The following is a 27,142-nucleotide window of genomic DNA, read 5'->3' on the forward strand; positions in this document are numbered from 1 at the left end:
TTTTACCTCTGTCCTCATAATGTATTAGTTTCTTCACATAGCATTTGATGTGCATGAGAGGGTGCATTATAATTTGCATCCACATTATTCACACTTCCGTCCTGTCCAGTGTGCCTTTAAAAGACCTTTAAAACAGTACGTATTTCACATCAGAGTCTCCAAAGTTCTCTAACAACACCATTAAAAGTAGCTTGTAGCTTTGTAGCTAGTCACATTTTTGAAAAAGAGTTGCTCGAGGCCTCTGAATAATCGATAAATAAAGCAATAAAGTCACTAAGATAGCCTAACCCTAATTAACGAGAGAATTGGCCAAGCCATATTCCTCTGTTATAGCAGCGATGTGGTATTATTCATAAATTGAGCGTCTACGTGTCATTCATTCAGCAGATTTACTGCACAAACGTGGCACATGTGCATTTTGTGCGACTGCGAGAGCAAGACAGAGGGAGACGGAGCACATGCTGGTTACGAGCGTTGTCATTATTGGCATCTGGTAGTAGCTAGCAGGCTAATTCACTGAGGCAAGACTTGAAGGCTATGAATATAAGAAGCTTTTTTTTTTCAAAGAGAAGACGGATGAAGGCAACAAGGCGCCGCAAAGACTAGATGAGGTGGAGGATGAGTTTTCCCCTGTCAGGATGTAAGAGTGTCACTGCCTTATCTACAAGCTCAAGTCAGGCTGGAGGAACAAGGCTCTTTAGCTAGGTCTAGCTCGTTTTTTTATGTATTTCTAAAGCACAGCATGATTAAAGCCATAATTCTCATGATAATAATTCCACATGGCACACCAGTGTGCACCGTAATTCCTACCATGTTAGTGGATACCCGAGCAAGTGGAACGTTCAAAGAGCATCAATAGCACAGCAGAAGAAAGAGCAAGTTTAGATGTTAATAGGAGAGAGATGTTATCAAAGCACAGAATCCTCTGATTAAACCGCAGCGAGTTATAAATAGCAATCGCATCTGTTGCATCAGTGAATATTGGTCTGTAGCATATCATCCATTAGTGTTGCTATGTTGTACGAATGTCAACCCACATGGAATATTGAGCACTAATGATTCTTGAGAGCAGCGGGGCGAAACAAGTGAATTGATTACTTATTTTTGTGGATTGAATCCAAATACAAGGACTTTATCTACATCAGCTGATTCCTAGTTCTATACAGCCAAACAAATCCAACAATGGATGAAATTTGGTTGCATCCAACTTATGTCCAGGACAGAGAGCGATGAAGAAAGAGAGCGGGAGAAGAGAACAAGAAAATACAGCAGAGGAAATGACAGATGAGACACTACGGGGCAGAAGACTTTTGTGAGAGTAGCATAAACAGTGACGGTGTCAGGTCGCAGATACACTTCATTTTATGTTGGCTGTACCAAGCCTGTAGCTTATTGGCTATCAGCTCAAGTCATTGTCCTTGAGGCTAATGATAAGTGTTAACCAGAGCTTGGTGACTTCACTGGAGCGTGACAGGATCAAACAGAACCTGATGAGAGATGCAAGGTTTGGACAAAATTGTTTGACATAGTCTTCAGGTTGGGTTAAGACACATTGGCTGAGCCAGTGGACCTCCATTTATCCTTTATTGAGTTACCCGCTTTCCAGACAAAAAGGAATCAGAAATTCAGTGATGAGGAACTCCATATGTGGGGAAACATCCTCTCTCAATTTGTCTCCATGACTAGCATCTGCGTCCTGCTCAGGTGACTGTTGCCAATCTCTCTGCAGAAGTTTCCCCATATGCAATGAAACACAAACCTGTATTACACCTGTTTTTAATTGGTGGATGATTTTGGTCTGAGTGTGTGTTTTTTCTGGCCAGGTTTGCTCATTACGCGCACTAAAAATAGACCAGACACTTCGACCTGATGCTCAATACGTTTAATTAACATGGGCGCATGGATGCTTCCAGGCGCTCTGCTGCTGTATCCAGTATGTCTGCTATATTCAACTTGCTTTGAATTATCACAGTCTGGGTTAAATCGCCAAAATGTTATTAATATAATATATGAATACCTCTGCTTCAGCCCATAACTGTTGTAAGGAAGTATATAATATAAATGACTTGACTTCTTTTAACACAATTCATCACCTTGAAACGTATCTTACCATATGCTTGGTGCGTCTGTCCCACTGATATCCAGAAAGTCGTATTTGTCTTCTAATAGGAAGTCGTTAAAGACGAGAGCAATGGTGTCCCCGGGTTCAGCGAGGATTGACCATGTACAGTCCAGGTTGTTGTCATACTCTGCAGGATAACCGGGACTGGTTATTGAACCCGCGGTGCCTCGTAATGTGCCGCCACATGCTCCCTCCGCTGATGACAGGAGAAGAGAGAGAGATTAAGATGGAATAGCACCTCTCCAAAATACAGCAGTATTTTTCACATTACATTCATCTTGAAATTTGCCTAGACTGGCTTGATATATGTGTCGTTATTACAATAATCTTATCAATATCATGTAAAAATACTAAAACTACTACTTCTACATGAAAGCTGTAAATGAAATAACATTGTAATGGTCTGATTAATGTTTTGATGCAATGGAGCAATGGTTTTGAACAGCTTACTTACTCATTTCTATTCATGTGTCATAATCTTCTTCAATACAATGAAAGATAAGCAAACAAGAAAACAACAACATTATATTTTTTTTCACACTAACGTGTTTTGTTTTTTTAATGAAGAGCAAACATTAAATGAATAAAACAAAATAAACTGCATATTCATTAAACACAACCATTAAAAAAAATCACACAGAATGTGAGGTTGAGTCCTTAAGGTAATATTGTCAACCCTCTACTGAACTAATGAAACATAAAATGGTCTTTACTTTTTGGAATTTTTGGACTTGGACTCTGGTTCAAACAATTATTTTGTTTCAGCCAGACGATCTGTGCCTCTAAACTTAATCAAGCACTCCTCATCTTCCCCTGGCATGTGACCTCGTGTTAAGGTCTGTCAGTTCTCGATACGGCAGCAATTAGATTAGTTCCTTTTACTTGTGAGGTTTTTGCAGAAATACAATTATCAGCGATGGATAAATAAGAAGAGGCATTTGTTTCCCCAGTTCAGAGTGAACCCATGGAACCTGGTATACCAGCGCCACCTGTTGTATCAGACATGAAGTTTAGCTAAATCTTATTAAGAAAGACTGTTTCATTGGTGTAGTAGTTAGCATTGTTGCCTTTGCAGCAAAAAGATCCGGGTTTGCGACCCTGTCAGAACAAGGGTTTACATATCTGTGTGTCAATGAGTTTTCTCTGGGTTCTCCGGCTTCCACCCACAGTCCAAAAACATGCATTAATTGGACACTTTAATTTGACCTTGTGTGAACGGCTGTTTGTCTCTGTGTGGCCCTGTGATGGACTGGCGAACTGTCCAGGATGTACGCCGCCCCCCGGTCACCCTCATGCGGAGAATAAAGCGGTAGACGATGACTGAATGAATTACTTTCTCAAGACTCTTTATCCCCCTGGCCATAATCAGCTGATGGTGATTTCACTTTGACCTCAATCAGCCAATCCTCTTGTGCTGTGAAACTTAAAATATGTTCTGCTCCCCTTTGCTGCCAGCTGTCATTTCAGATGCTCTGCAAACCCTCCTCCACCCCTTTCACCTCCAGTGTCCACATCGAGCCCAGCGGAGTTTATCATCATCTTTCAGATCCTCCAAATCTCTCATCCCATCAGTGTCCGGAGCCCGAAGGTCTCCAATTCCACACACAGCCAATCCCCTCTCTAATCAGATGGACATGGCGATAGGTCTGTGTGCCAAAAGATCTTAATATCACATCACTTTTCTGAGTTGTACATGGCAATAATTTATTCCCCCGTCAATCAAAATCTCCTCTGATTGAAATACTCCAAACGGCTAAAAACGGAAATTATAACAAAGACTGTTCTAAAAATGTAAAATAGCAAAATAGCCCCTTACCTCTGCAAAACGGTGAAGGGAAGTCCCACTGTGCTCCACTGCCAGGTGATACAATGCATGTGAGGATGCTGTGTCCTTCCAAAACAAACCCTGACTCACAGCTATAGCGGATCTTGTCCCCCATGTTGTACCTCGAACCATGGATGATGCCATTTGGAATGAGGCCGGGGGTGCCACATGTATGGCTCGGCAGGACTGAAACACAGAGGACAAAAAAAAAAAACATTGTTGATTAGTCATAGCAAGAATTACTGCCCAGTGGTTGTATGCCTCCAATGACCATATGCGAAATCAGTCTCCTTCCATGTGCTTGTTCTCTTAAAAGGGAATTTAATTATTAAGAGGCTAAAAGCATGTTTGCGAGGCCACAGTGACCTTGACCGATGAACACGCAAATCTGAGCAGAAGATGACATCTGTGCTGAATTTGAAAGGATTCTCTTAAGAACACACACACACACACACACACACACGGCAAAGAGTGAGTTTTGTGAGGTCACATCGGGTGACGCTGACCTTTGACTTTCAACCACAGAAACCTAACCAAGATAAACCTTCAGTTCAAGTGAAAATCCATGTGAACATTTTCAGAAAATCCCTCAAGGCATATGCAGCCTCTGGCCACTGTCCGTCATTAATGAACCAAAATTACAGAACACCATAATATCAGTGATATCACCATCATTCAAACAGTTACTGTCTTGCACTCTTTTCAGAGAAAACTGATCAGAAAAATCAAAAATGATGCAAAAGTCACCACGTAGTATTTAGATGTATGAGTAAGTGTTGTCGTTTTTTTTCTCCAATCTGTGTAGTGTTGCTTTTTTCTTACATGACACAGCTCTACAGTGGGAGCTACTGGCAGCTCAGTGTATAACTAGGCCAAAATCAATCGTGACTGTGGCCAACTCTCCTTAGCTCCACAGAAGGGGCAGCAACACAGCACAACTTGGACTAAGTCCACAAGAACTTACCCTGGTGTACGCTCTGTGTATTTGTTTAACTGGAGCATGTTAACTTGCTAGGTGTGTAATGTGTGCACATGATGCATGTCCAAATGGCCGCTTTTGTGTGTGTGTGTGTGTGTGTGCGTGCGTGTACGGGGCCACGTGACTGCACATAAGGGGAATTCAGTCAGTCAATCTGCGTGTTTGTGTGCACTGTTTCAATTAAACGCTAGCATGGTAATTAGACAAAGCTTCACCATGAGACGGCGAGAAGTAGGGCAGCTAAAATAAGAGAGAGAGAGAGGGGTGAGAGGAAGACAAAACGGGTGAGGATGAGAAGAAAAAGTACAATCAAGAGAGAGACGGGAGAGAAAAAAATACTAGAGAGACTGAGTTTTAAGGGGTGTTGGGGGAGAGAGAGTGGGATAAAGGAGACGCTTCAGTCAGATAAGAGAGAGAAAAGAGAGCGTTGAACTAATTGCAGCACTAAACATGTATAATTTACTCTAATTCACTCATTATTTGGATTGTATGAAGTCATGAATCACAGGCAAATTACTCACACTCAGCTGACCATAGTGTCACTGTGCTGCCTGTTTTTTTGGTTTTTTTTTTGGTTTAAATAAGGTGGGGCACACAAACGAAATTCAAAACCCAATCTAGAGCACGGACGGAGGGACAGGCGGAGGGAGGGAGGGAAAGAAATGACTAAAAAGAGAGAACAAAAGGAATCGTGTCTGAGAGCTAAGTCATTAGTCACACTTATATGACCGCACAGTCCTCTGTCTGCCAGGCTGCCACATTAGAACACGCCAGCTTGATGCACAGAGGTATTTTTTTCTTTTTTGGCCTGATGTTTGAAGAAGCCATCTGAAAGAATCAGAAGGTATTTTGGCAGGATAAAAGATTGCCAGCATCCGGATAATCTCATACTTAACTGCAGCCATTTAAATAGTGACATAAAAGTTTAACAGTACACTCCAGTTTGAAAATGGACCCTTTAAACACAATTATACTCATTTGGCTGTGCTGCATTGTGCAACTACCTGCAGCACTGTGCAGATGTTATTCATACCTGCATGTTGCACTGTAAGAGACGGTTTTATAACTTTTTATAACTAAAAGGAACAAGACGTCAGAATCGAGTTCACTTATTCTGTATCTCACACATTAGCAACATCCTAAAAGTTAGCTATTTAACTAGGTGAATGGCAAATGTGCTTGTTAATGATTGTGGCAGGATTTCAGAGACAAACAGCACACAACATAGAACACAGCTACAGCTTGAATCGCAAATGTGTTTCAGTCACACAATAGAAAGCAGTGGGTTTGTTGATAGTTAGTTAGTTAGTTAGTTAGTTAGTTTTTTATTAATCCCCTTAGGGAAAGTATTCCTCTGCATTTTGACCCATCCTAGAATTAGGAGCAGTGGGCTGCCACACTGAGTGGCGCCCGGGGAGCATTGGGGGTTGGGTACCTTGCTCAGGGGTACCCCAGCCCTTTTTGGCCGGGTGGGGATTTGAACCGATACTGAATAACATTAAGTCAGAAAACAGTAAACGTTATTGTAATTAACTACACAGGTAGTCAGCTAGTGACAAGTCTGTCAGTGAATTAATTAAGTTTGATCCAAATGTAATTATTGGTGGGGATTATATTTTCTTCCTTTTCTCTGCTGTCCATCAGGTTATAAAGGCGATTTCAACAAATGTGTTTTAGAAACACTCCATGGACTAGAGATTTAGTCTGAAGAGAAAGCTTACTGCTACTTCCGCTCCTGCTCCGGAAGTTCCACCCATAATCGTTTCTCCAGCAGTGCCTCCAGGAATAGAGTGGTTACTGGTTACCTGCTGCTTACGATTACGATTGATTTCACATTTTTATTGCTGACTTTTAAAGCCCTGTCTTGCCCTAGATTATTTAACTAAATCCTTAACGCCAGCTGCTCCCACTCCAGGGTGAATCTGAGGGGCATTTTCAATCAGGGCCCCTATAGTCTGTGGAAACACTTTCAATAATTGTGTGGAATATTTTAACCTCCTTGTTCTCTTCCGTGCTTTTATTTTACTTTAACTTGCTTGTTTTTTCAGACTGTCTGTGTTTTGTTGTTTATATTTTGGGTTTTAACTACAGCACTCTGTATCTCGCTCAATGACTCTCACTCAGCCTCTACTGCTTTATCTTCCACATGAGGGTTGCAGGGGGGCCAGCTGACATAGGATGAAAGGTGGGGTACACACTAAACAGATTGTCAGTCCATTACAGGGCCACATATAGATCCCACATTAATTCCAGGGTGTCCAATTTGCCTAATCCCCAAATCTGCATGTTTTTGGACTTTGGCAGGAAACCGGAGAACCTGGAGAAAACCCAAGTGGGGAGAACATGCAAACTCCATGCAGAAAGACCCTTGTTCCAACCGTGAACCTGGGTCTTCTTGCTGCAAAGGCAAGCGTGCTAACCACTATAGTAACCATACAGGCCCAGCAATTGAATGATTGTCTTACATCTTTAACAATGCGGCCTGCATTTTCAGTTTATATGTCGTCCTGCATTCACAATGAAACCTTCAGTCTATCAGAAGTAAAACAGCATGGTCCTCTTCACTACCTCCACAAATGCTTTTATACTGCAGCACAGCATTGATAGATATACAGAGGTACATATTAGCTAACCGTCGAATAAAAATAGCAAAGCAAACAACTCCTTGAATCTGTTGTTATGGATGCACTGTGGATCCATTTGCCGGTGGATGAAAGCCAAAAGCCATAACCTCCTGCTTTCTGTCTCGATCGTAAAGGCAGTGCACTGGGAACGGACACACCATTATTCAATTCCACATATAATAAAGGACAAAACAAAATTTAATCAAAAGGAGTAAGAATTATAGGAACCATGGTGACATTTATGGAATGGGTTTCTCACATGAACATGACAGCGACTAAAAAGTGCAGGACTGGGTAATGATCAGTATTCATGGTGACTTCAAAAACAGCACGAGACATGGAAACACAAAAACAAAAGGTACAGTCTATAAATGCTCTGACCTACAGTTATTAAATGGAAAATAAATGGAAAACAAATAAAGCTCATTAACCTGACAGTAACAAAACAACAGGATCCAGAGCGCGCTATTTAACTCAAGCTTAAGTTGGAGCAGATGTTTCATCAGATTTAGTTCTCAATACCTGGCAAAAATGACTCATTTCTTGTTTGGCTTTCCAGAGGGGGTTGTAAAGTTAAAATCAAGCAGAACCAAAACAAATGTCAGAGCCGCGTGCACATATTGCCAAACAGGGATTTGGACAGATGTTAACATTTGAAATTTGTCTGGGGGAAGAAAAAAAAAATCTAAGTTTTAAAACTTTGATTAAAATGTTAAGCAGATTTATAAAACTTTTACAGTGATGACATGTCTGTTGGTGCGTCACTGTGACGTCCGTCTGTGCTGCATAGGAAAGGAATATTCTTCAGGAGCCCTTCTTAAAGGTACAGTGTGTGCTGAACTGATATGTCGCCTTCAGTGATCATCCAAACTCAAAGACGTTTAGTTTGTGCATCGTGGTCAAAATGTCGGCCTCTGTAGAGCTAACTCAGATCCTGATATAAATATAAAAGGCTAATTCTGGGTTCATGAAAATCTAAACAACAATTCATACCATCAGGTGATTGTACACATGAAAAAGTAAGTACAAAAAGTTATTTCACCTACAAACTGGACCTTTACAGTGTGGTGTATGACTACATATATGATGTGGTAAATACAGGAGACAGCATGAATAACATAGTGGAAGCATGATATTCAATAAAGAGACAGAATTAGAATGTATGTGTCCACCTTTTCAGGGCTTTACTCAGCTACCCCTGTTCACATGAAACTGAACCACATTCTGCTTGTCTCATTCCTCTGGACACACTGTCTACTGTATGTAACGCATTGACTATGTATAAGCACATCATACGACCCCACTTCAAAAAAGAAAGAAAGAAAATGAAAAGAAAAAAACCTTTCCTTTAAGGTTGGGTCCTGAAGATTGTTCTTTCACCACACTTCAAAGTTGACAATGATTCTCCCAGGGTACTTAAATATAAAACATCCAAAGGACGAGCATAAAAACAAAATGACAGACAGAGAGACAAAAGTCTGGATGTGTTAGTGGGAAGACTTGTTTGAAATCCCCCTTTTAAAGGGAACTCAAAATGCAGGCAGGGTTTAACTCTTGAAATGAAAAGTCCTCACATACACTCAACATGTCTGTCACCGTTCTCTCTTTCATCCACTAAAAGCCTTGGTCCCTAAAGTTTAGAGCGCAGACAAAGACCCATTCAGGCCAATATGTCAGTTCCTAAAATGCTTGTGATGTTTGTCACAACAATGTTCTGATTACTCCCTTTTACACCAGTCTGCACATGGCACTTTAACGTTCTCCCAATCCAGCATGCATCCTTTTTTTAAAGCTGAACAAATCCCTCCCCATACGTATCTCTGCTGCACCTCAAAGTTGAGGCATCGCTCCACTCATAATCCATTAACACCTTTGCTCAGTTCCAACGGTGTTTCTACTGTATGTAATAGAGTTGTTGCTGTTGGAGAGATGCCAAATCCCTTGAGCTAAATGGACTCCCCAGCACTGCTACTGCTCCCACGGTGTAAATGTATTAACAGTTTTGCTGACACATAATACATAATACCTCTAACCAACCAAACACTAATGGGACTCGTGGCCAACTCTGGCCAAGGGCTATAGCTGAACCACCGGCTGTACTCGTTTTGATGTGTCAACATCTCTTAACACCACATATCCAGCAGAACACATTTGCTTCACACAAATGAGAGCTTCAAATTGATTTGCAGTGCTTTGCTTTTGGGTTTAAAGCACGTCGGGGACAAACAATTAATCGCAATGTTATCGAAATCGCATTAACAGCCTACTGCGACTTTCAAATCGCAGGAGGCGCGGAAAGTGTGTCAAAATATCATTTTAGATGTATTAATATTTTCTTGATCTATACACGTCTTTCTCTACAGACTGAAGAGAGCTAACAGATATCACACAGTAATCATTTCTTTAAATGTTTTCTGAATGAAAATGAAAACAATGACGTAAAAATGACCATTCCCTGTGAATCATACCGCAATCGCAATCCCTGTCAAAATAACCGTGATTTTTTACGATGAGATATGCAGTTAACGTAACACGTCAGACACAATAAAATGGCTGCAACTACACTATGTGGACAGAAGTACTTGTATTGAATTCAAGTGTTTCATTCAGGGTTTGCGTCCGTCCCCTTTATCTCCAGTGAAGGACAATCTCGACGCTTCAGCATACCAAGACATTTCGGACAATGTTATGCTTCCAACTTTGTGGCAACAGTTTGAGGAAGAGCCTTTTTCTATTCCAACATGATTGTGCTCTAGTGCACAACGCTAGCACTATTAAGACATGGTTTGACTTTGAGTTTGGTTTGGAAGAGCAGAGCCCTGACCTCAACCCCATCGAGCACCTTCTGAACTGGAACAGACATTGTGAACCAGACCTTCTCATCCAACATCAGTACCTGACCTCATTAATGCTCTACAGAATGAATGGATACAAATTCCCATAAAAACCCTTCAAAATGTTGAGGAAAGTCTTCCAAGAAGTGTGGAAGATATTAGACGTGTTATAGCTGCAAAAGGGGGACCAACTCCCATATTAAAGTACTGTATATGTATTTGAATACATCATTACAGTCCCTGTTGGTGTAATGGTCAGGCACCTGGAGTCTTTTGTCCGTATAGTGACAGTGAATTGCCTGTTTCAAGTCATTTTAAGCTGCAGCAGGCAGGATGATAGCTCACTCCTCCAACCACAGGATCTAACATGTAACGTTTTGGGGATCAGAGCTCTCTGTCCTGAGCTCCTGTTGTCAGAAAAGTAACAGACAGATTAACTTGTTTCATCCACCACAGATGACCCAGAGTCAATCTAGCCTTCCATCCAGCCATGACCTCACATTTCATTTCTTTGTCTCAGGCATTGTGATCATGGCATGAATAGGATGTAGCAGAAGATAAAACCCAGTTTTATTTCTAAAGCACCATATCTCAACCAGTGTGACCAAAGCTCAAGCCCAAAATAATATTATTTTTTTCCAACTGTCAAAAGTACAAGCACCAATACAGCTAGCAATAGCACTATTTGTAGCTGAAATTATGTTTGAACCGAGTGACGAGCTTTCTGAAAGTGTAGCTGCACTTACAGAAGCACCTACCATTAAGAATCCAAAACAAGCACTGTGATTGTGGTCATTTTGATTTATTTTCATACATCCCACCAATTTGAGCTTTCAGAGCTTTCATTCCTTCTATCTATTGCTTTCTGGACAGACAGAGCTGTTTATTACCTCAAATAATGACTGCACTGTCCGAGATAATGAGAACAACATATCTGAATTCTGCTCGACAATTCTGGATGTCGGATTTCCCTCTTAAGTCTGTGATGTTCCCAGTATTAATTCCCAATGATCACCAATGAAGGAGGGCAATCAAAGTACAAACTTCCCTTTGTTCTAGATAGAAAATAAATGTATAAACCACAGCCTAATGAGCCAGGGGCTTGTAGAATGTAAAGCAGCAACATATACATCCACTATAAGTATAACAAATGTGTATTCCAAACATGGCAAGAGAAAGACATTCATTTTCTCTGCAGCTCTGGACATCTACCACCATTATCTGAGGAAAAAACTAAACTAAAAACTAATTTAACAGGAGGAAAAAATGAAAACAAAACCCTTTTAAAGTTCGACTGCTGTTCTGCTTCCTTGGAGTAAACATATTCCAGTGTATTAACGCTGCCTTTCCTATGTTCCCTGGGTGAAAATGTATTAACAGAGCAAGTGACATTTCCAGAGCTGCTTCTCATCAATCACCTGCTAAACAGAGTAATCACTGTAGCAGCCACACTCTGTTAAACACCGGCTCTCCTCAGCCTCTGCAGCCACAATACAGCACCAAGAAATACCGGTTACTAATATACAACCTCCCCATGCTGTGATGTACACTCCATGAACACCAGCCACCACAGATTTCTACTCAAGTTGTAATTTAAAACACATGACAGGACGGTAAATCAGCAGCTGTGTAATGTGTATGTAATGTTAAAATGCTAAAATGCTCCATTTCGCTCCAAGACGTAACCAGCATTTTCATAATCGGTTCATCAGTCGATTATTTTCTCGAGTAATCAAGTGCTTGTTTGGGCTGTAAAATTACAGAAAATGTTGAGCGGTGTTTGTCAAACCTGGAAATGATGATGTTCTCAAATGTCATCTATGAGATCTAAGAGGGGATTGCATTTCTTTATGTCCTCTAAGCTCTGTGTTCAGCCTTGGACTAACATGGATGCTGCACTGTGAGTTTCCTTTATGTGCTGTTGCATGGTTACTGCTCGTTCTCCCTGATTACAGGCATGTCAAGTGTTGACGATTTCAATACACACAAACATCAGTTGTTCTGGAGTACGCAAGCACGAGAAAGAGATTGGTTTCTACAGCTTTCATTCATTTGTTTAGTTTGTGAGTATATAAGTGTATGGGAATGATTTTCATCTACGAGATGCACAAAATATAGATTCACCCGCTCATTCCCCATGGTGATTTGGCAAACTGGACACCCTAAAGCAGGGGTGTCAAACTAATTTTTGTTCAGGGGCCACATACAGCACAGTTTGATCTCAAAATAGTAAAATAATAGCATAATAACCTATGAACAACAAGAACTCCTTTGTTTTTTTCTCCTTTGTTTTACATTTAATGAAGGATCATTTTACAAAACATGAAAGTGCTATTTCAACAATATCGTGCCTAAATTTACTATTTACACAGCACACTGGATCTATAAAGGCACAAACATTTAGTCACGGGTATCTGGAGCATTTGACATTACGTTTAGATTAGTGTGAAATTTCAACAAATTCATCCTGTGGGCCGGATTGGACCGTCTGGCGGGCCGGTTCTGGCCCCCGGGCCGTATGTTTGACACCCCTGCCCTAAAGTGACCGTTGGTGTGAGTGTGAGAGTTGAATGTGGACCTGTCCAGTTGGGATTGGCACCAGTGACCCCTGCGAGTTAAATAAACCACTCACATTTCAATGTCATCAGTAAGGTGTTTTACCACGAGGTCTAGAGGCAATGAGTTTCCATGCTTTCCGTGTTCGTGTGTGTGTGTGTGTGTGTTTGAGTGTGCACATAAATGCTGGTGGGCTGACACAAATGTGTGCATGTGAGTACTATGTTTTTGTTTCTCCTGACAGATTACAGCCTGAGGCCAAACCACTCTTACCACTGGAAGTCGTGAACAGGTCGGGGGGGTTTCATTGCAACAGGGAAGAAAAAAAGAGAGCAGGACGTGTTTGGCTGATGAAGGAGACGTGGTTTTTCACAATCTGAAAGTTTTCGATGCGGACGCGGTGCTATTGTATCTACTTCTCCTTCTTTTTCCCTAAGGGCTTGTCACGGTGTGCTGTGGAGACCACTTTGCTTCGGGAACAGGAAGCCCTAAGGTCCAAATGAGCACAGAAAGTGCACAGATACGTGTGAGCAGAAAGACAGACTGACATTTTCTTTGCTGACCTTGATTTTTTTCTTTCTTTCTTTTGTTCACAACATTTCTGTGACGCATTTAATAGTATTTCATATCAGTAATGGATTTCTCCGTGAGTGCCACAACAAAACTGCTGCTTTTCTTTGGTTGTTTTCATTTTAGCTCAGGCCAAGTTTGGAATCAAAGGAGCTATGTTTTGGCCACAAGAACGTCATTTATGATTCCTTCAACTACAACACATTTGACACAAAAGTGAACATTTGTACAATTTTGTAATTACTTTAAGTAAACTTGGATTTCTCTGAACCTCTGATTAAGAAAGCATGCAAACATAAATTAGTTAGAAAGGGACAAATGATAAAAAAGTTGAATCATTACAAAACTTAAACCCAAACTAAACTCATTAGTGCTTTAAAAAAGACAGCACTATATTGAAGTCGCATTTTGAAGCTTCAAAAAACAGACCGTGTCTCCCATTTGATATTGATCAAAGATCATTCTGAAAACTTCATCCGCTTATTTACAAATCCATGCTGAACTGTTCCAGATCAAACAAACACAATTAAAAAACATACATATGTGAACGCCTCTTTAGTGCAGATGTCACTTTCAAGAGCAAATAGCTTGTGGGGACGTCCTGTGTTGTGATGTTTCCTCAGTTTGTCCCCCGCAGCACTAGCGCCTCAGGCTAGGTCACTGTTTCCATAGCAACTTCTGGCCAGAAGCACATTTCCCCCAAAAGTGTCATTGTGTTATTATGGTAGAACACATCATTAAAAGAAGAACTTTTTTTGTGACACTACAAAAACTTACTACACCGAGTGTTCAAAAGACTATTTTGTGCTCACAAGTTACAGTTCCACATCAGATAAGTCTATATTTACAGAGAGCTAGCACGACAGGCCAGCTTTTAATGAGCTGACATTCTGGGTTAGTGACTTGTATCTGTATTTTTTTGTTTCTGTTCTCTAAATAGCAGTGTTTCAAAAGGTTAGGGAATCTCAGAATCTAATCGCTTACAGTGTTGAAATGCACGAGACATGGTGGAATTAGTGACTCATACAGGTATCAGAAAAGATGGGGAACACTTTTGATGTGGCACCTGTCATTTTTGAATGATGGATTATACTCAAAAAAAGATGTAGCCCTACAGTGACTCTGTGGTGCAGTGAATACAGTGTTGTACACATCACTTTGACATTATCCAGGAACAAGTCTGTCCTTTTTTTAAAAACCACAACCGTAGGCACAAGTTTATGATCCCTCCTGGGCTCTGTACGCAACTGCAGAGGATTAGACTCTTTGGTAAAGCCATTTGCTCCATCTACCCTTTCTCTACCTCTTACTGATGATACCAACCCTTTTTTTCCTATCTACCTTTTAATGTAACGGGATGAAGAGAATACCAAACAAAGACAGAGAGCAGCATCTCCACAACTCTAACTTTATCACGATCACAGCTTCATTATTGAAGCACTTCAAAACAAACATGTGGTAAAATGTAAGATATTTGGGAACATTGTTTCAAATACGTTGGTAAAGTCCGCGATATACTCCCCTGCTTTTGGTTTTGCTCTCCACCCGAGCAGGAAAACATAGATAAACTGAACTCAGCAACTTCCACCGCTCAGCTGGGGGATTTCCCAGTGCTCAGTGTCCAGCTGGTAAACATAATTGATCCAGCGTGAATAAGGTTATGTCCTGAGGTTTCCTTCAAGTCAGACTTCTCTCTCAGGAGGCAGCATCTTCAGCTTGTATTTAAACTCTTTAACGCAAACGGGCAGCAGCTCAACTCTGATTTCTCCCTGTGCTGGTGGCGCATGTGTCCGCGGCTTTATTTATACTTTATACTAAGATTTATTATCTCTGTCTTCATTACAGATAATTAATGGAATTTTATCATCATTTACAGTGATTATTGGTTTGAATAAGCAGGGAAAACTAAATACATAAAGTCCATGCGTTGAACGTGGATGGGGCGTCTCTTAACGTAGCTTTCTCCTGCTGTAAACTCCCTCTTCTTCAGCCAGGTAACTTCCACCCAAGTTTCCCTTGTTTATTTGAGCAGCGTTGCCTCGAGAGGAGAGGAGACGTTAAAAATAGCAATTCCCAAGGAGTGAAACTAGCAGAGACTGTTTACTTAATTTGTTTATTAAAATATCGATATTTGCCCCGGCTTATTGATTATCGTATTGCACGAGGAGGGACAGCGATACATCACCAAATCGATATTTTCACCCACCCCTAGTTCCAACTGCTACAGCGAAAGCGATTCTACACATATACAAGCACATTTACGTGTAGTAAATTCAGTTTCTACCATTAAACCCTCCTAAATATTACACATTTCACTGAATAGCTATGTTTGCATGTTTGTTCTGTTGTTCTGTGTGGTGGCCAAATGTGTACATCTGACTTTGATTATCTCAAGTGACTCCACAGGTGCAGCAGCAGCAGCAGCAGCACTGGCAAAATTAGAGTTAAAGACAGGACAAAACAATAATATCCGACCTGCTGTAAATAACAGTTAGGAATTCCAGAATAGTAACAAATAAGAGAGCAAACAGTTGAATACAATTGGTGTTCATTCATTGGTTGAATGCTAAAATGGGCATTAATCATTGCTGTCCCTGTTGCTTGTTGCACCACGCACGCACACACACACAAACACACACACACACACACACACAAAATAGGGTCTAATGCATCTTCATTTAGTCTTTCTGTCCTCTGGGCACATTTTCATCTGTCAACTCAGTATACCAAATGGATGGATGAGCTTATGTGTGTGTGTGTGTGTGTGTGTGTGTGTGTCTGTCTTCAAGCTGCACATATATGTGTGAATCCATTTGTCTTACTGTGTGTGTTTTCATGTATTGTAAAATCCAAAAGGGCATGTCTGCCTTGACATTTACTAGTATGTACATGTAAGCAGATGCATATTTTGCTTTTGTCTGTCACTAATGCATGAGCGTGTGTGTGTGTGTGTGTGTGTGCATGTGTAGTAGTAGTAGTAGACATGTCATCTGCCTTGGAAGGTAAGACTTCATGGTCCCATGGGCAGCACAGAATGGCGGGTAACCCCAATGTCACAGTTATTCCCATACATCATCAGGATGAATCAGGACAGAACAGAATGAATATTTCTTTTGTTTTTTTTAGCTTATAATTCAATGTATGCGCATTATAAAAGAGGATATCTTCCTCTGAGTAAATCCTATTGTACATTAAAACTCACTTAAAGATAATGCTATAATACAAAATACTACAGACAGCAATCCTCCGGTTACAAGCCCAATTCCCTTCCGCTCGGCCACGTCTACTCCACTACTTCAGCTACTGTTAATAATAAATTACAATAGGGTCCTTTGTACGCTCGGACTGTAATCATAATTTTAATTATATAGCACTTTCAATGTACAAAATGCAACCTAGAGTGCTTTAACAAACATGTCACAATGCAATTATGGTGACCATAAAGTTAAATAAATAAATACTTATTAGACACAGGAGCGTCTTCTCAAGAGGAAGGTGTTGGACATTGTGGCCAGAGAAACAGAGGGCAGCCTCACAAGAATACTTATGACACGCTGTCAGAAGGCAAAGGTTAGCGGGGACAAAAAATCAGAGGCAGTCACTGATGTAACAGGGTGCTGGGTTATGTAAGGCTTTACACACCAATGGAAGAGCTTTAAGAAAAAAAAGAAAAATCAATTTTTAAAAAATACAGGTAGTGAGTGCAGTGATGCAAGCAGACCCCCATGACATTGAATGTGTAAGAAAAAAAAAAAGGTCAAGCGCTGTCTGCTATGATCACGTAACTCCACAGAAACAAACGAATAAACAACTAAATAAATAAATAAATAATCTAAGAAAGTCTTTCAGTTTGAATCATGCCACCAAACAAACTGCATTAACAGAATGGAGTGTCAAGTATAAGATAAGATAATACCAGATCAACACTGGAAAAAAACCTGGTGTACATCATTGCCATTGCCGTATTTAGCACCATTATTCACCATCAGTCATTCTGTCACTCAGGCAGCACAGCCACAGCGGGAACTCCATCGTTTGCTGCTCTGCTCTGTGTTGACCATGCTGTCAAGGTCAGCTAATGTTGGGAAGTTAGTTTTTTTGTTTTGAAACAAGACACAGAACATTTTGATCAGAGAGCACAAGAGAAGTAACAGAAAATGTGTGAGCAACAATCCACGCAGAAACTACAGAAGGAAAAAAGTATGTATACCATATTCTGCGGCAGAGGTGCAATTGAGCAGTTTGATAAGAGGTGTGACAACAAAAAACTCATCACATACAGATGAGTTTGTGAGATGAAGGGGTGCAGATCATCGCGCTTGTTTGCGGTCGCTGAGCACTGTTTACAGAGATTCACATCAGGTTTCTATCAACAAAAAAAAACAGGACTTTGTTTGTACATAAAATGCATGTCTAACGCAGGCTCTAATCAACGGGGCGATAGCTGAATCCGCACTCCCGCACTAGCAGATCATCTCGACTGATGACCAGGACTCTGATTGAAATCTCTCCTCAGATGAGAAAACATGATGTAAATAGTGGTGAAAAAGCTGCTTAATCCTGTTATGATGTGTCAGGGCCTGTTTGTCAAGGGCAGATGTCTGGCAGGTTTTTGTACCCTCAAAGTTAATGAGCCGCACTTTATATCCGAGGCTCATTAACTATCTAGGAGAAACCAATACCTGGAGGATAGCGGCACTGCAGCTCCACTCGGTTCAAAGATAAGCAACCGTAGATAAAATTAAACAAACAAAGAAAAGAAAAAAACGCGTCTTATCATGTTTAATTCAATTAAGATTTCACTGAATCCACTTTTTTTGTTTAAACCTGGAGCGCCGGGTTGATGTGGATAATACATTTAAATGGCATCGTTTCCTGCTTCTCAATCTAAACGACAAACCACAATGTTTGCACGTCCAGCTAATCTGAAAACGCCTGAAATGGTGATTGGACGGAGCGAGCACAAAATGCAGCTTTCCACAGCCTAATGTAACTTGAGACTATGTTGCATTTACAGACATTAAGGAAATTAAATTTTCATCGTGAAACAACCAGCGGTGAGAGTATGGGGCTTTTCACCGCTCAATTACAGTGAAATGAATCTATCGCCTGATGTTACTGGAGACCCCAAACAACCCTTATGAGGACCCGCATTTCACTTCTTATGTAAATGAATCCAAAATGAACCCATAATAGTTTGCTTTCAAAACAAATGACCTGACAGGGAAAACACAAACTTGGATTTTGGCCTGCAGCAGTTTGTATGATCCCAGTTACAACCCAGGAAACGGGATATGGAATCAAATCAATAGTTGTGTGCCATTAACATGAAGGTCAAAGTCAATCTTTAGCAGGTTCTGCTACAGCAACATCGGGAAGTTACTTTGATGTTGCTCGTCCACCAGCTGTGTGACTGTAACTGCATATGTGCGGGTGTGCGTAGATGAGAGAGTGAGAGCTCGTGGCTTATCCCCAGCTTTCCTGCTCTGCCGTCCCGCCTCTGTGTGTGTGCGTGTGTTGAGGTGTGTGTTTTCTCTGTGGGTGTTAACCATAAAAACAAACTAAGCCCCGTTAAACCTCCCCATATTTCAGCCCTAACACTCCCAGCTCAGCTCAATTTGTGCGTTTCAATTGTGTGTGGGAGAGAGAGATCAAGTAAGAGATAGAAATTTCCCGCCGTATTGTGTGTGTGTGGGTGTGTGTGTGTGTGCGAGAGACATAGTGTGTCTGCTTGTGTTTATGTGTGTGTGTGGGTTTGTGGGCATGTATTCTGGATCAATATTTGTTGTGTTTGGGGAAATAAACAGGGCCTTCGGGGCTTCCTGCGGTATAGCTGAACGCACACACACACACAGTGGGTGACTATGGCAGACATCTTTTTCTCTTTACACTCTTAACGTGTCTGTGTGTGTGTGTCTGTGTGTGTGTGTGCTTTTGATGCATATACGACTACCTGCGGCGAAACACACACACGCGGGTGTTTCACGGCCAATAAAGAGCATATTTTCAAATTTAATGGGAGCCACAGTCAATCCCATCTGCCATACTGTAGATAGAGAGGCAGCAGGGTTCAGGCTGGACAGGTCAGAGACAACCATTCACACTCACATTCATACCTGTGGTCAATAGGGAGTCTGTTTATACAACTGCAACCCAGAGAAACCCCACACACACACACACACACACACACACACACACACAGGGGAAACAATCAAACTCCACACGCAAAGCTCCCAACTGAGATTCACACAGGGAATGTCCCTGCTATGAGGCAGACTGACATTTCCCACAGTTTAGCTGCACTCCACTGACTGGCCATTTTCTGATTCCTTTTTTTTTTTTTAAATCCCTTAATGACCTTGCCCCTTTCACACACCTTCCCCTCTGACTGGGGTCAGCTGATCAGCTGCTCCTGACTGTGACAAAAAGTAAACACAAAACTCATCTGTCTTCATTGTTGTTGACGTTAGTTTAGGATATTTTAGTTTTGATTTTATTCATTTTATTTTACTTTTTATTGTGTTTTATTGTTCGGCTGTTACTTTTGTCTATGTTTTATGTCTTTTAATTTGTTTTAGTTGTTTTTTTATATATATATATTTTATTGCCCCATGTGAGTTTTTATTTATTCTATCTTTTATTTATTATTCTGTACAGCGCTGAGGATGTTTTAAAGTGCTTTTACAAATAAAGTTGGATTGGATTGGATCAGTTTTCATTTGTATGCTTTTCCCGGCGTTGATCTAGTGTCAACATGACAACATGTGGCTAAGAAAAAAAGAAAAAAGAGCTTTAGAAAGGAAATCATGATTCATGCACAACTCATCTGAGCTGCCACTTTTAATACATCCACTACTGCATCATCCACAGGCCTTGCAACAGGAGTATTTAATATATATATATCACATATTTAATTACAGTCTATTTATGTGAATGCACATGATAAAAGATTCAAAAAACAAAACACAGTATTAAAAGAATATTTCAGTTCTCCTTAAAAAGTAGTGAGCAGTAAAAGCAGCAGGATACAACTGCAACAGTGATATTCCTCCATAGGTGTGCCAAGGTTATGAAATTAAATACAGAACAGTATTTACTTTGCTTTTTGAAGGTGTGCACACACACATGGAGAACACAGACACACACAGTGCGCAGACCAGTGTGAGAGCAGGAGCAGGTGGTTGATGGGCCATGTTCGTGTAAATGGCGCAGGAGCTTGTCGAGGCCTCTACAGCTGGCTCTTAAAGACCACACTGCTCGTCCTCACCCTCAACCAAAGTGTCATAAAGTGACTGATCTACCAGACAACCATTAACAGAGCGGCGCCACGTGTTACACACACACAAGCAGGTATCGCTGTCCTGCTCTGGCCACTACAGTAGATGCAGGAGTGGCGTCACTTCATTTAAAGCTGTAGTAGGCAGAATCAGTGGCAAAGTAGTCGACTGTCGAGTCCTCTGGATTTATTTCACCAGATGGACACTTGGTTCATTCGCCACGCGTGACCTGAGGCAATCTATTCATCTCTAAAACACTCAGTTGATATTTTATGTCTATATCAATATTTCTATTTTATGTTTTTGAGGGGGGCAGCAGAGGCAGTCATTGTCAGTGCTGAAATGGCAAACTTTCCTCCTGATGTGTTACATCTATCCAATAAAAGTCATGCAGCTTCACCCTCTCTCTCTGTGTGAGAGGTCAATTTCTCCTGTCACTGGCCAGATTTCTCCAAGACAAAAAAACAAAGCCTGCAAAAAGTCCATTCTCTATAAGATTCTTTGCATTCGGCTTAAAGATAACTAAAGATAATTATTGTTTAGCACCCCCTGCTTTAACTGAACTGTAAAAGAGAAAGAAAGAAAGAAAGAAAGAAAGAAAGAAAGAAAGAAGAGCTGCAGCAAGTGATCACGTGTAGGAGACCTTGAAACTCCACATTCTTGTTGGAGTGAATTTTTAACGCCTCTTGATTCGTTCAACCCAGACTAACTCAGAGCTATAGACTAACTTTTTGCAATGGTTGCACCAGCACACATTCACATGCACCTTCTTTCTTTTCTTTTTTTAACGCTACGCCATCAGCACCACAAACATAAGGGTTGCCACTTTGTCATCCCCCATATACATTCATACTTAAATAGCAAGTGCAACAAAAGAAAAGAAATTGTCACAATTTAGTTAAACTTTTCCATGTACTGTTGTATAGTATATTACAATTAGTACTAGTCATTTTAATAATAAATCAAATATAATATAGACTGATATAATAAATAATTCCCCTTTTGGTTCCCTTGGTCACAATATTTGATAGAGTCAATCAAGACGTTTCCTTTGACAGCCAGTAATTGGACAACGTGCATGGGAGACCCTGGACATCTAAAATTTAAATGGAATCCTTTAATGTGGGTTGAATCGAGCGCAAATGGAAATGATACAGACATCTCTACATCAGGACGACCCAAATGATGCATTCAAGTTTGCAGGGCTGAATTTGTCATTGTCAACACGGTGAAGTCTTTCATTCCTGACTTGATTACGCACACACAGCCACACACACCAGACGACAAGCATTAACACCTAGATTCACATTTTAATGAAGAACATTCAGTAGACCTGTAAAAAAAAAAGTTGGACCTATAAGTGCATGAAGGCCCACACACACACACACACACACACACACCGTATAAATCATAGTTAAATGATAATATATATTACAGTTCATTATCCAACAGAGCAGTGACTATTAATCATCTCTACACAGGCATGGCAGGGTGCATTTCACATCATAAACCAAAAGATCAGTGCGCGTGTCTCTCTTTCTGTGTGTGTGCGTGCGCATGCACGCTCCCTTCATATTTTTGCAATGTGAAATTAAAAGGTCAATGGGTGTGCTTCAGTTAATGCCTCATTATAAGGAATCAGTACATCAGTGTATCTGTGCAGCTGTAACACTGTAAAAAAGACCAAAATACATCTGAATGGTATCTGTATGTGTGTGTGTGTGTGCGTGTGCATGTGTGTGCACGTGCAGTAGTCACGAGCACCTCAGCAGATTGATGGTGAAAGCCTGAACCGTGCGACTGCTCGACGCTGAATGCACCTTGGTTTTACAGTATTTTAGGCAACAGCTTTTCATAACCCCTTTTACAATGTTTCCATTTAAATTGTGTTCAGCCCAGAGAAAACCATTTCTACGCTTCAGGGAACCCGGATCCCTGTTTTACACGTGCATACCTGTGCACGCACACACACACTTATCAGGGCCACTTATGCACAGGCAAGTACTCATAGGTTTGACATCGTGACAAGCCATAGCGGGGCTAAATGACAGAGCCAATCAGTCACTATTCTGTATCACGTGTCGCACACACACACTTTTGCTGTTTAAATCTCTCTCTCACCTGTTCACACACACACACACACACAAGTAAATCACTGACTGATTCATTAACCACTTTGCCCCATCCATCTCTAAGCAGAGGGTGAAGGACGGCTGGAGGAAAGATGGCGAGGGGAGGAAGCAAAAAGAGAAAGAAGGAACATTGTGAGGAAAATTAAAGCCAAAGCATAATGGTGTTACAATACAATAAAATAAAAATGAAAGCAACATGCTGCGAGTGAAAACGAGAGGTGCAACGACCAGTGGGTGAAAGCTTTAAGGAAGCGCGAGCGTGGGGGAAAATGTATGTTGAGGGAGCGTGAGAGACGAGTGCAGTGGAGAGAAACTATTGATGTGCTTGTGGGAAACATGTCAGATGAAGGAAAAAAATAAATAAATAAGTCAACAACAAGGAGAAAATAATTACAAGCGTCTCAGACAACCATCAGCTTCCACACTCCATTGCAAACAAACATGCACCCACATGTGACTGAAAAAAAAAACCAACTGAATACATTAAAATCCAATTGTGCCCGTTGCCCACACAAGAACAGCCTGTCCTTTATCTTTCCAGGCAGATTATGTTTCCGACAACATCATGATGAAGATAAACCAGGGATTCTATTATCATTACAAAATATAATCATAAAGAAATGACTGGGGGGGGGGGAATCAGATTCATGAAGCAAGAAACACTTAAAAAAAAAAAAAAGGTTTAAATTTAAATGAATTAAGTTAGGTCAAACTAAAGTTGCTAACTTGCTTTCTTTTCTTTGGATTTTTCATTGTCTGCTTGATGTGATTTCACAACAACAAAAGAATATGTGCAGTGCACAAAGACGTTTCACAAAACAAAAGTGTCTTCACACCGTCGTTGACCTGATGCACTTGCTACAAAACTATCCTGAATGCAGGAATGCAGTGTCAAGGCAGAAACAGAGTTTGACATGAAACATAAGGAGAGAGACACCGTCGGACTGCAGTGACCTGCACGTAGGAGGATTTGAGTAACGTCAGAAGAGAAGCCACTTCCCCATAACAACACCACAGCTCCAGAGATCACACATACATACTTTAGTCAAACACTATTACCAGGTCTCTACAAAGAATCAAAAACCAAAGTAGCACAGAGCCTACGAGTGGACTTCACCAGCTACTCAACGCTTTATTACAATCACAACAAGTATCATACCTTGGTCCTTTTTACTGTAGTACTGTCATATCATGACATTTTAATAAAAACAGTAGAAACTAGGGATTGGTTGATTCTGCTGTTTGTGTCCCAAACTGATATCACAACCTTGAGCATCTACAGATACAAATATCTCATTTCTTTAAACGAGTCAGCAGTTTATAGAACATTCTGTGCCGATGCATTTACCACCTGTAGACATAACCAGTCATTTCAAAGCTCCAACTGTGTAACAGATATTCTGCTGAGTCATGCTTAACATGACTCAGTCAATAATTTGAACTGTTTTAGTGAAGTATCTAATATGATATTCAGGATTTTTGGGTGGTTTTTGGAGGGTTTCATAGTTTTCTTTTTCCAGTATTTGATCCAGTGATTTCGACCATTATCACGGCATCAGCTCATCCTTAGAAGAAACACACTAAAATAAAAGTAAATTGTGCAGTTTCATGTGTCAGGTACGAGTCAATAGTGCAAGCCAATTTGTGTTACTTGTTATTTATTCTAAGTCGGGTCTGTGTGTTTGTTCAAGGAGCTGTAAATTCATCTTTAGTCAGATTTTTTGTTTTTGATTAAAGTCAAAGTATTGTACCTCATTAAAAGTCAGTTTTTTTCTCTCCATACTTTGCTTCTGTTAAGCACTGAATCAAAACTTGAGCATCCATTAAATGGCGAGATGTCAAGTCATTTGCAGGGAACAGTCTAGTCACCCGTGAGAAGCACAATCTGTCTTACTTTATAATCAGAGTGTATTATTACATTCATTTTCTTTTTATCTATTTATGCCACATTTGTTTTGGCAATCATGGCATTAACCCTGACAAGAGACTAAGAACAACAACAACAACAACAATAACAATAATGATAATAATAATAATAATGCTAATAAAATGACGCCTTTTTAAACACCATATGGTGTCATATTATATAGACACATGTACATTAGAGGTCAAATCTGATCACAGAGCCAAAAACACTACAACACAATATCGTGGTTGGAATCCCACACTGTGCATCTTTAACACCAACAATTAAAGCAACACTCAACAAGTGTCATACCTTCAGTTTAAAACTCATTTTGACGGGTCAACTGATTTGTTAGAGAGAGCGTGGAGCTTCTTGCACACGCTGCACTTTGACCTCTGTCTCTGCCTTTATAGGAACATTGTGTGAAATGAGAAACTTAATTACGGTTGGTGACACGGTCTGTCCGAATCAGACCCGGCGAGTTCAAGAGTAACGCTGAGCCGAGGTTAGTTAAAAGTCCATTTTCGTCACGGCGCGCTGCGCGGTGACAGCGCGCCCCGACAAAGGTTACCTAGTATTGCTTTAAATGGGCTGTGGCTTCACCAAAACAACATGCATCATTAGGATGGAGGACCTGCTCGCTCTGCTCTTTTGGGATTTAAAAGTTTGTTTAGGCTTCAGTCACCACACTACTCACACAGACTGCGGTGCATACAGAGAGAGATAAGTCTTTTAAAACGGCATTATTATTCTTTACTGTAAACCACCCTCCTGACTTAACTGAATATTTATTCTTTTCCTCCTCTGTTCCCATAGTAAGAACAGGTTTTCTATGCTATTTTTAAAGCAGGCTTGGGGAGAATGTATCATTTAATATATGCAATTAAACAGCTGGGTCTGTGTGCCTGAAGTGTGTACTAAAGTGCAGTACAGAATCTGCATTATTAAACATATTTAGGCTGAAGTGCCACTTTTCATACTTTATGATGTTTTGTGGCGAGTGGGCCCTTGTATGAATGTTATGAAAATGTTACCCTCAAGGAAAATTCAACCCTCAAGCACTTGCTGGAGGCATGTACTCTTGACAGCTGAATCACCGGGACTGGAACACACACACACACACACAGGTTTGTGCAGCTATACTTCTTAAGGCACTGCATTGACCTCCATTTGGACAGCCTAAACAAAGCAATCTAACCCTAACCTTAACTTAACCACTATTTAAATATCAGTGCTGAACTTAACAAACTCCTCAGGAATGAGGCTCTGCCTCATTAAGGACCACGTTTTGGTTTCTAATGGTGCGTTACCACTGAGAATACGTATTTTTTTGCATTTCCATTAGGGAGAGTACCAAAATAACCTGCCCCAACCACTCAATTTTCCGGTACACTTCCCTTGGGGTACCAGAGTAATGCTACGGTACGGGTGGAGCTAAACCCACAATAGTCAATAGTGTCGCTGACACGGCCATTAGGCGCAGCACACACACCGCTTCCAAGTAAAGATACTATTCTCAGTTGAAACACAAGCCTGACCCAGGGATTTACCATTCTGAAACGTACCATACTGTACCATGATGGAAACACGGCTCAAGAATACGACTGGTCCTGATCAGTGTTTATGCCAGAAAAGGTGCTTAAAAATCCAACAAATACAAGTATTACACACACATTTTTGTCACACAAGCGAGTTCTGTCTTGTCTTGTCACTCCTTGGATACAGAACTGTCCAGTTTTGACAAATTGTGTATGTGTGTGCATTGTTGTGGATAAGAGCAATTTGAGGCCCGGCCATTAGTGGCAATGGGTTCTCATTAGAACTCATTCGCAGCATGTAATTTGGCTGAATAACACCGAGGTCAGACTACACGTTTTTAAGCCTGATCCATCAGACGTGGGATGTCAGGACCTGTAAGTCCGCCTCCCAAAAAAATCAATCATTTCATACCGTGTAGTGTGTCGTAGTGAATGACAGTCAAGGACGTATCTGGGACACCTCAGTGAAAGACTGGAATGTCTGATTTTTGTTATGTATTCTATCACGCTCTGCATGTGCAAAGGTAATGAATGGTGAAGTTACCACAAGATCTCTTTCAGCGACTGACAGCCCGACCTGTTCTCTTAACAAAGTTTCATACACACTTCTTTAGGTGCCATTGTTAGTTTAGTTTTCCTCACGGTCATGATGTTTTCCTGTTTACTTACATGTTGTTACATTGGTGTTTTCTAATGGTCTTTTTGCTTCTCCTCATCAGCCACATTTTCACCTCTGTTGTAATCCCGGCTTCTGTGGCCTTGTTGAAGGTTACTTTGAT

At 40.7% G+C, this 27,142-nt stretch overlaps 1 protein-coding gene across 1 annotated transcript in view; it reads right to left on the reverse strand.

The window, feature by feature from the left end:
- Positions 1 to 27,142, reverse strand: part of LOC122772647 (CUB and sushi domain-containing protein 1-like) — a 292,253-nt gene that overhangs the window by 190,696 nt on the left and 74,415 nt on the right. Inside the window, exons 4-5 of the mRNA XM_044030836.1 lie at positions 3,939 to 4,133; positions 2,111 to 2,318 (exon numbers count right to left, since the gene is read on the reverse strand). Of these exons, the coding sequence (XP_043886771.1) occupies positions 2,111 to 2,318; positions 3,939 to 4,133 (403 nt within the window). The remainder of the gene's footprint in view (positions 1 to 2,110; positions 2,319 to 3,938; positions 4,134 to 27,142) is intronic.

The sequence above is a fragment of the Solea senegalensis genome, linkage group LG7, assembly GCF_019176455.1.
Source record: "Solea senegalensis isolate Sse05_10M linkage group LG7, IFAPA_SoseM_1, whole genome shotgun sequence".
Classification (NCBI taxonomy): domain Eukaryota; kingdom Metazoa; phylum Chordata; class Actinopteri; order Pleuronectiformes; family Soleidae; genus Solea; species Solea senegalensis.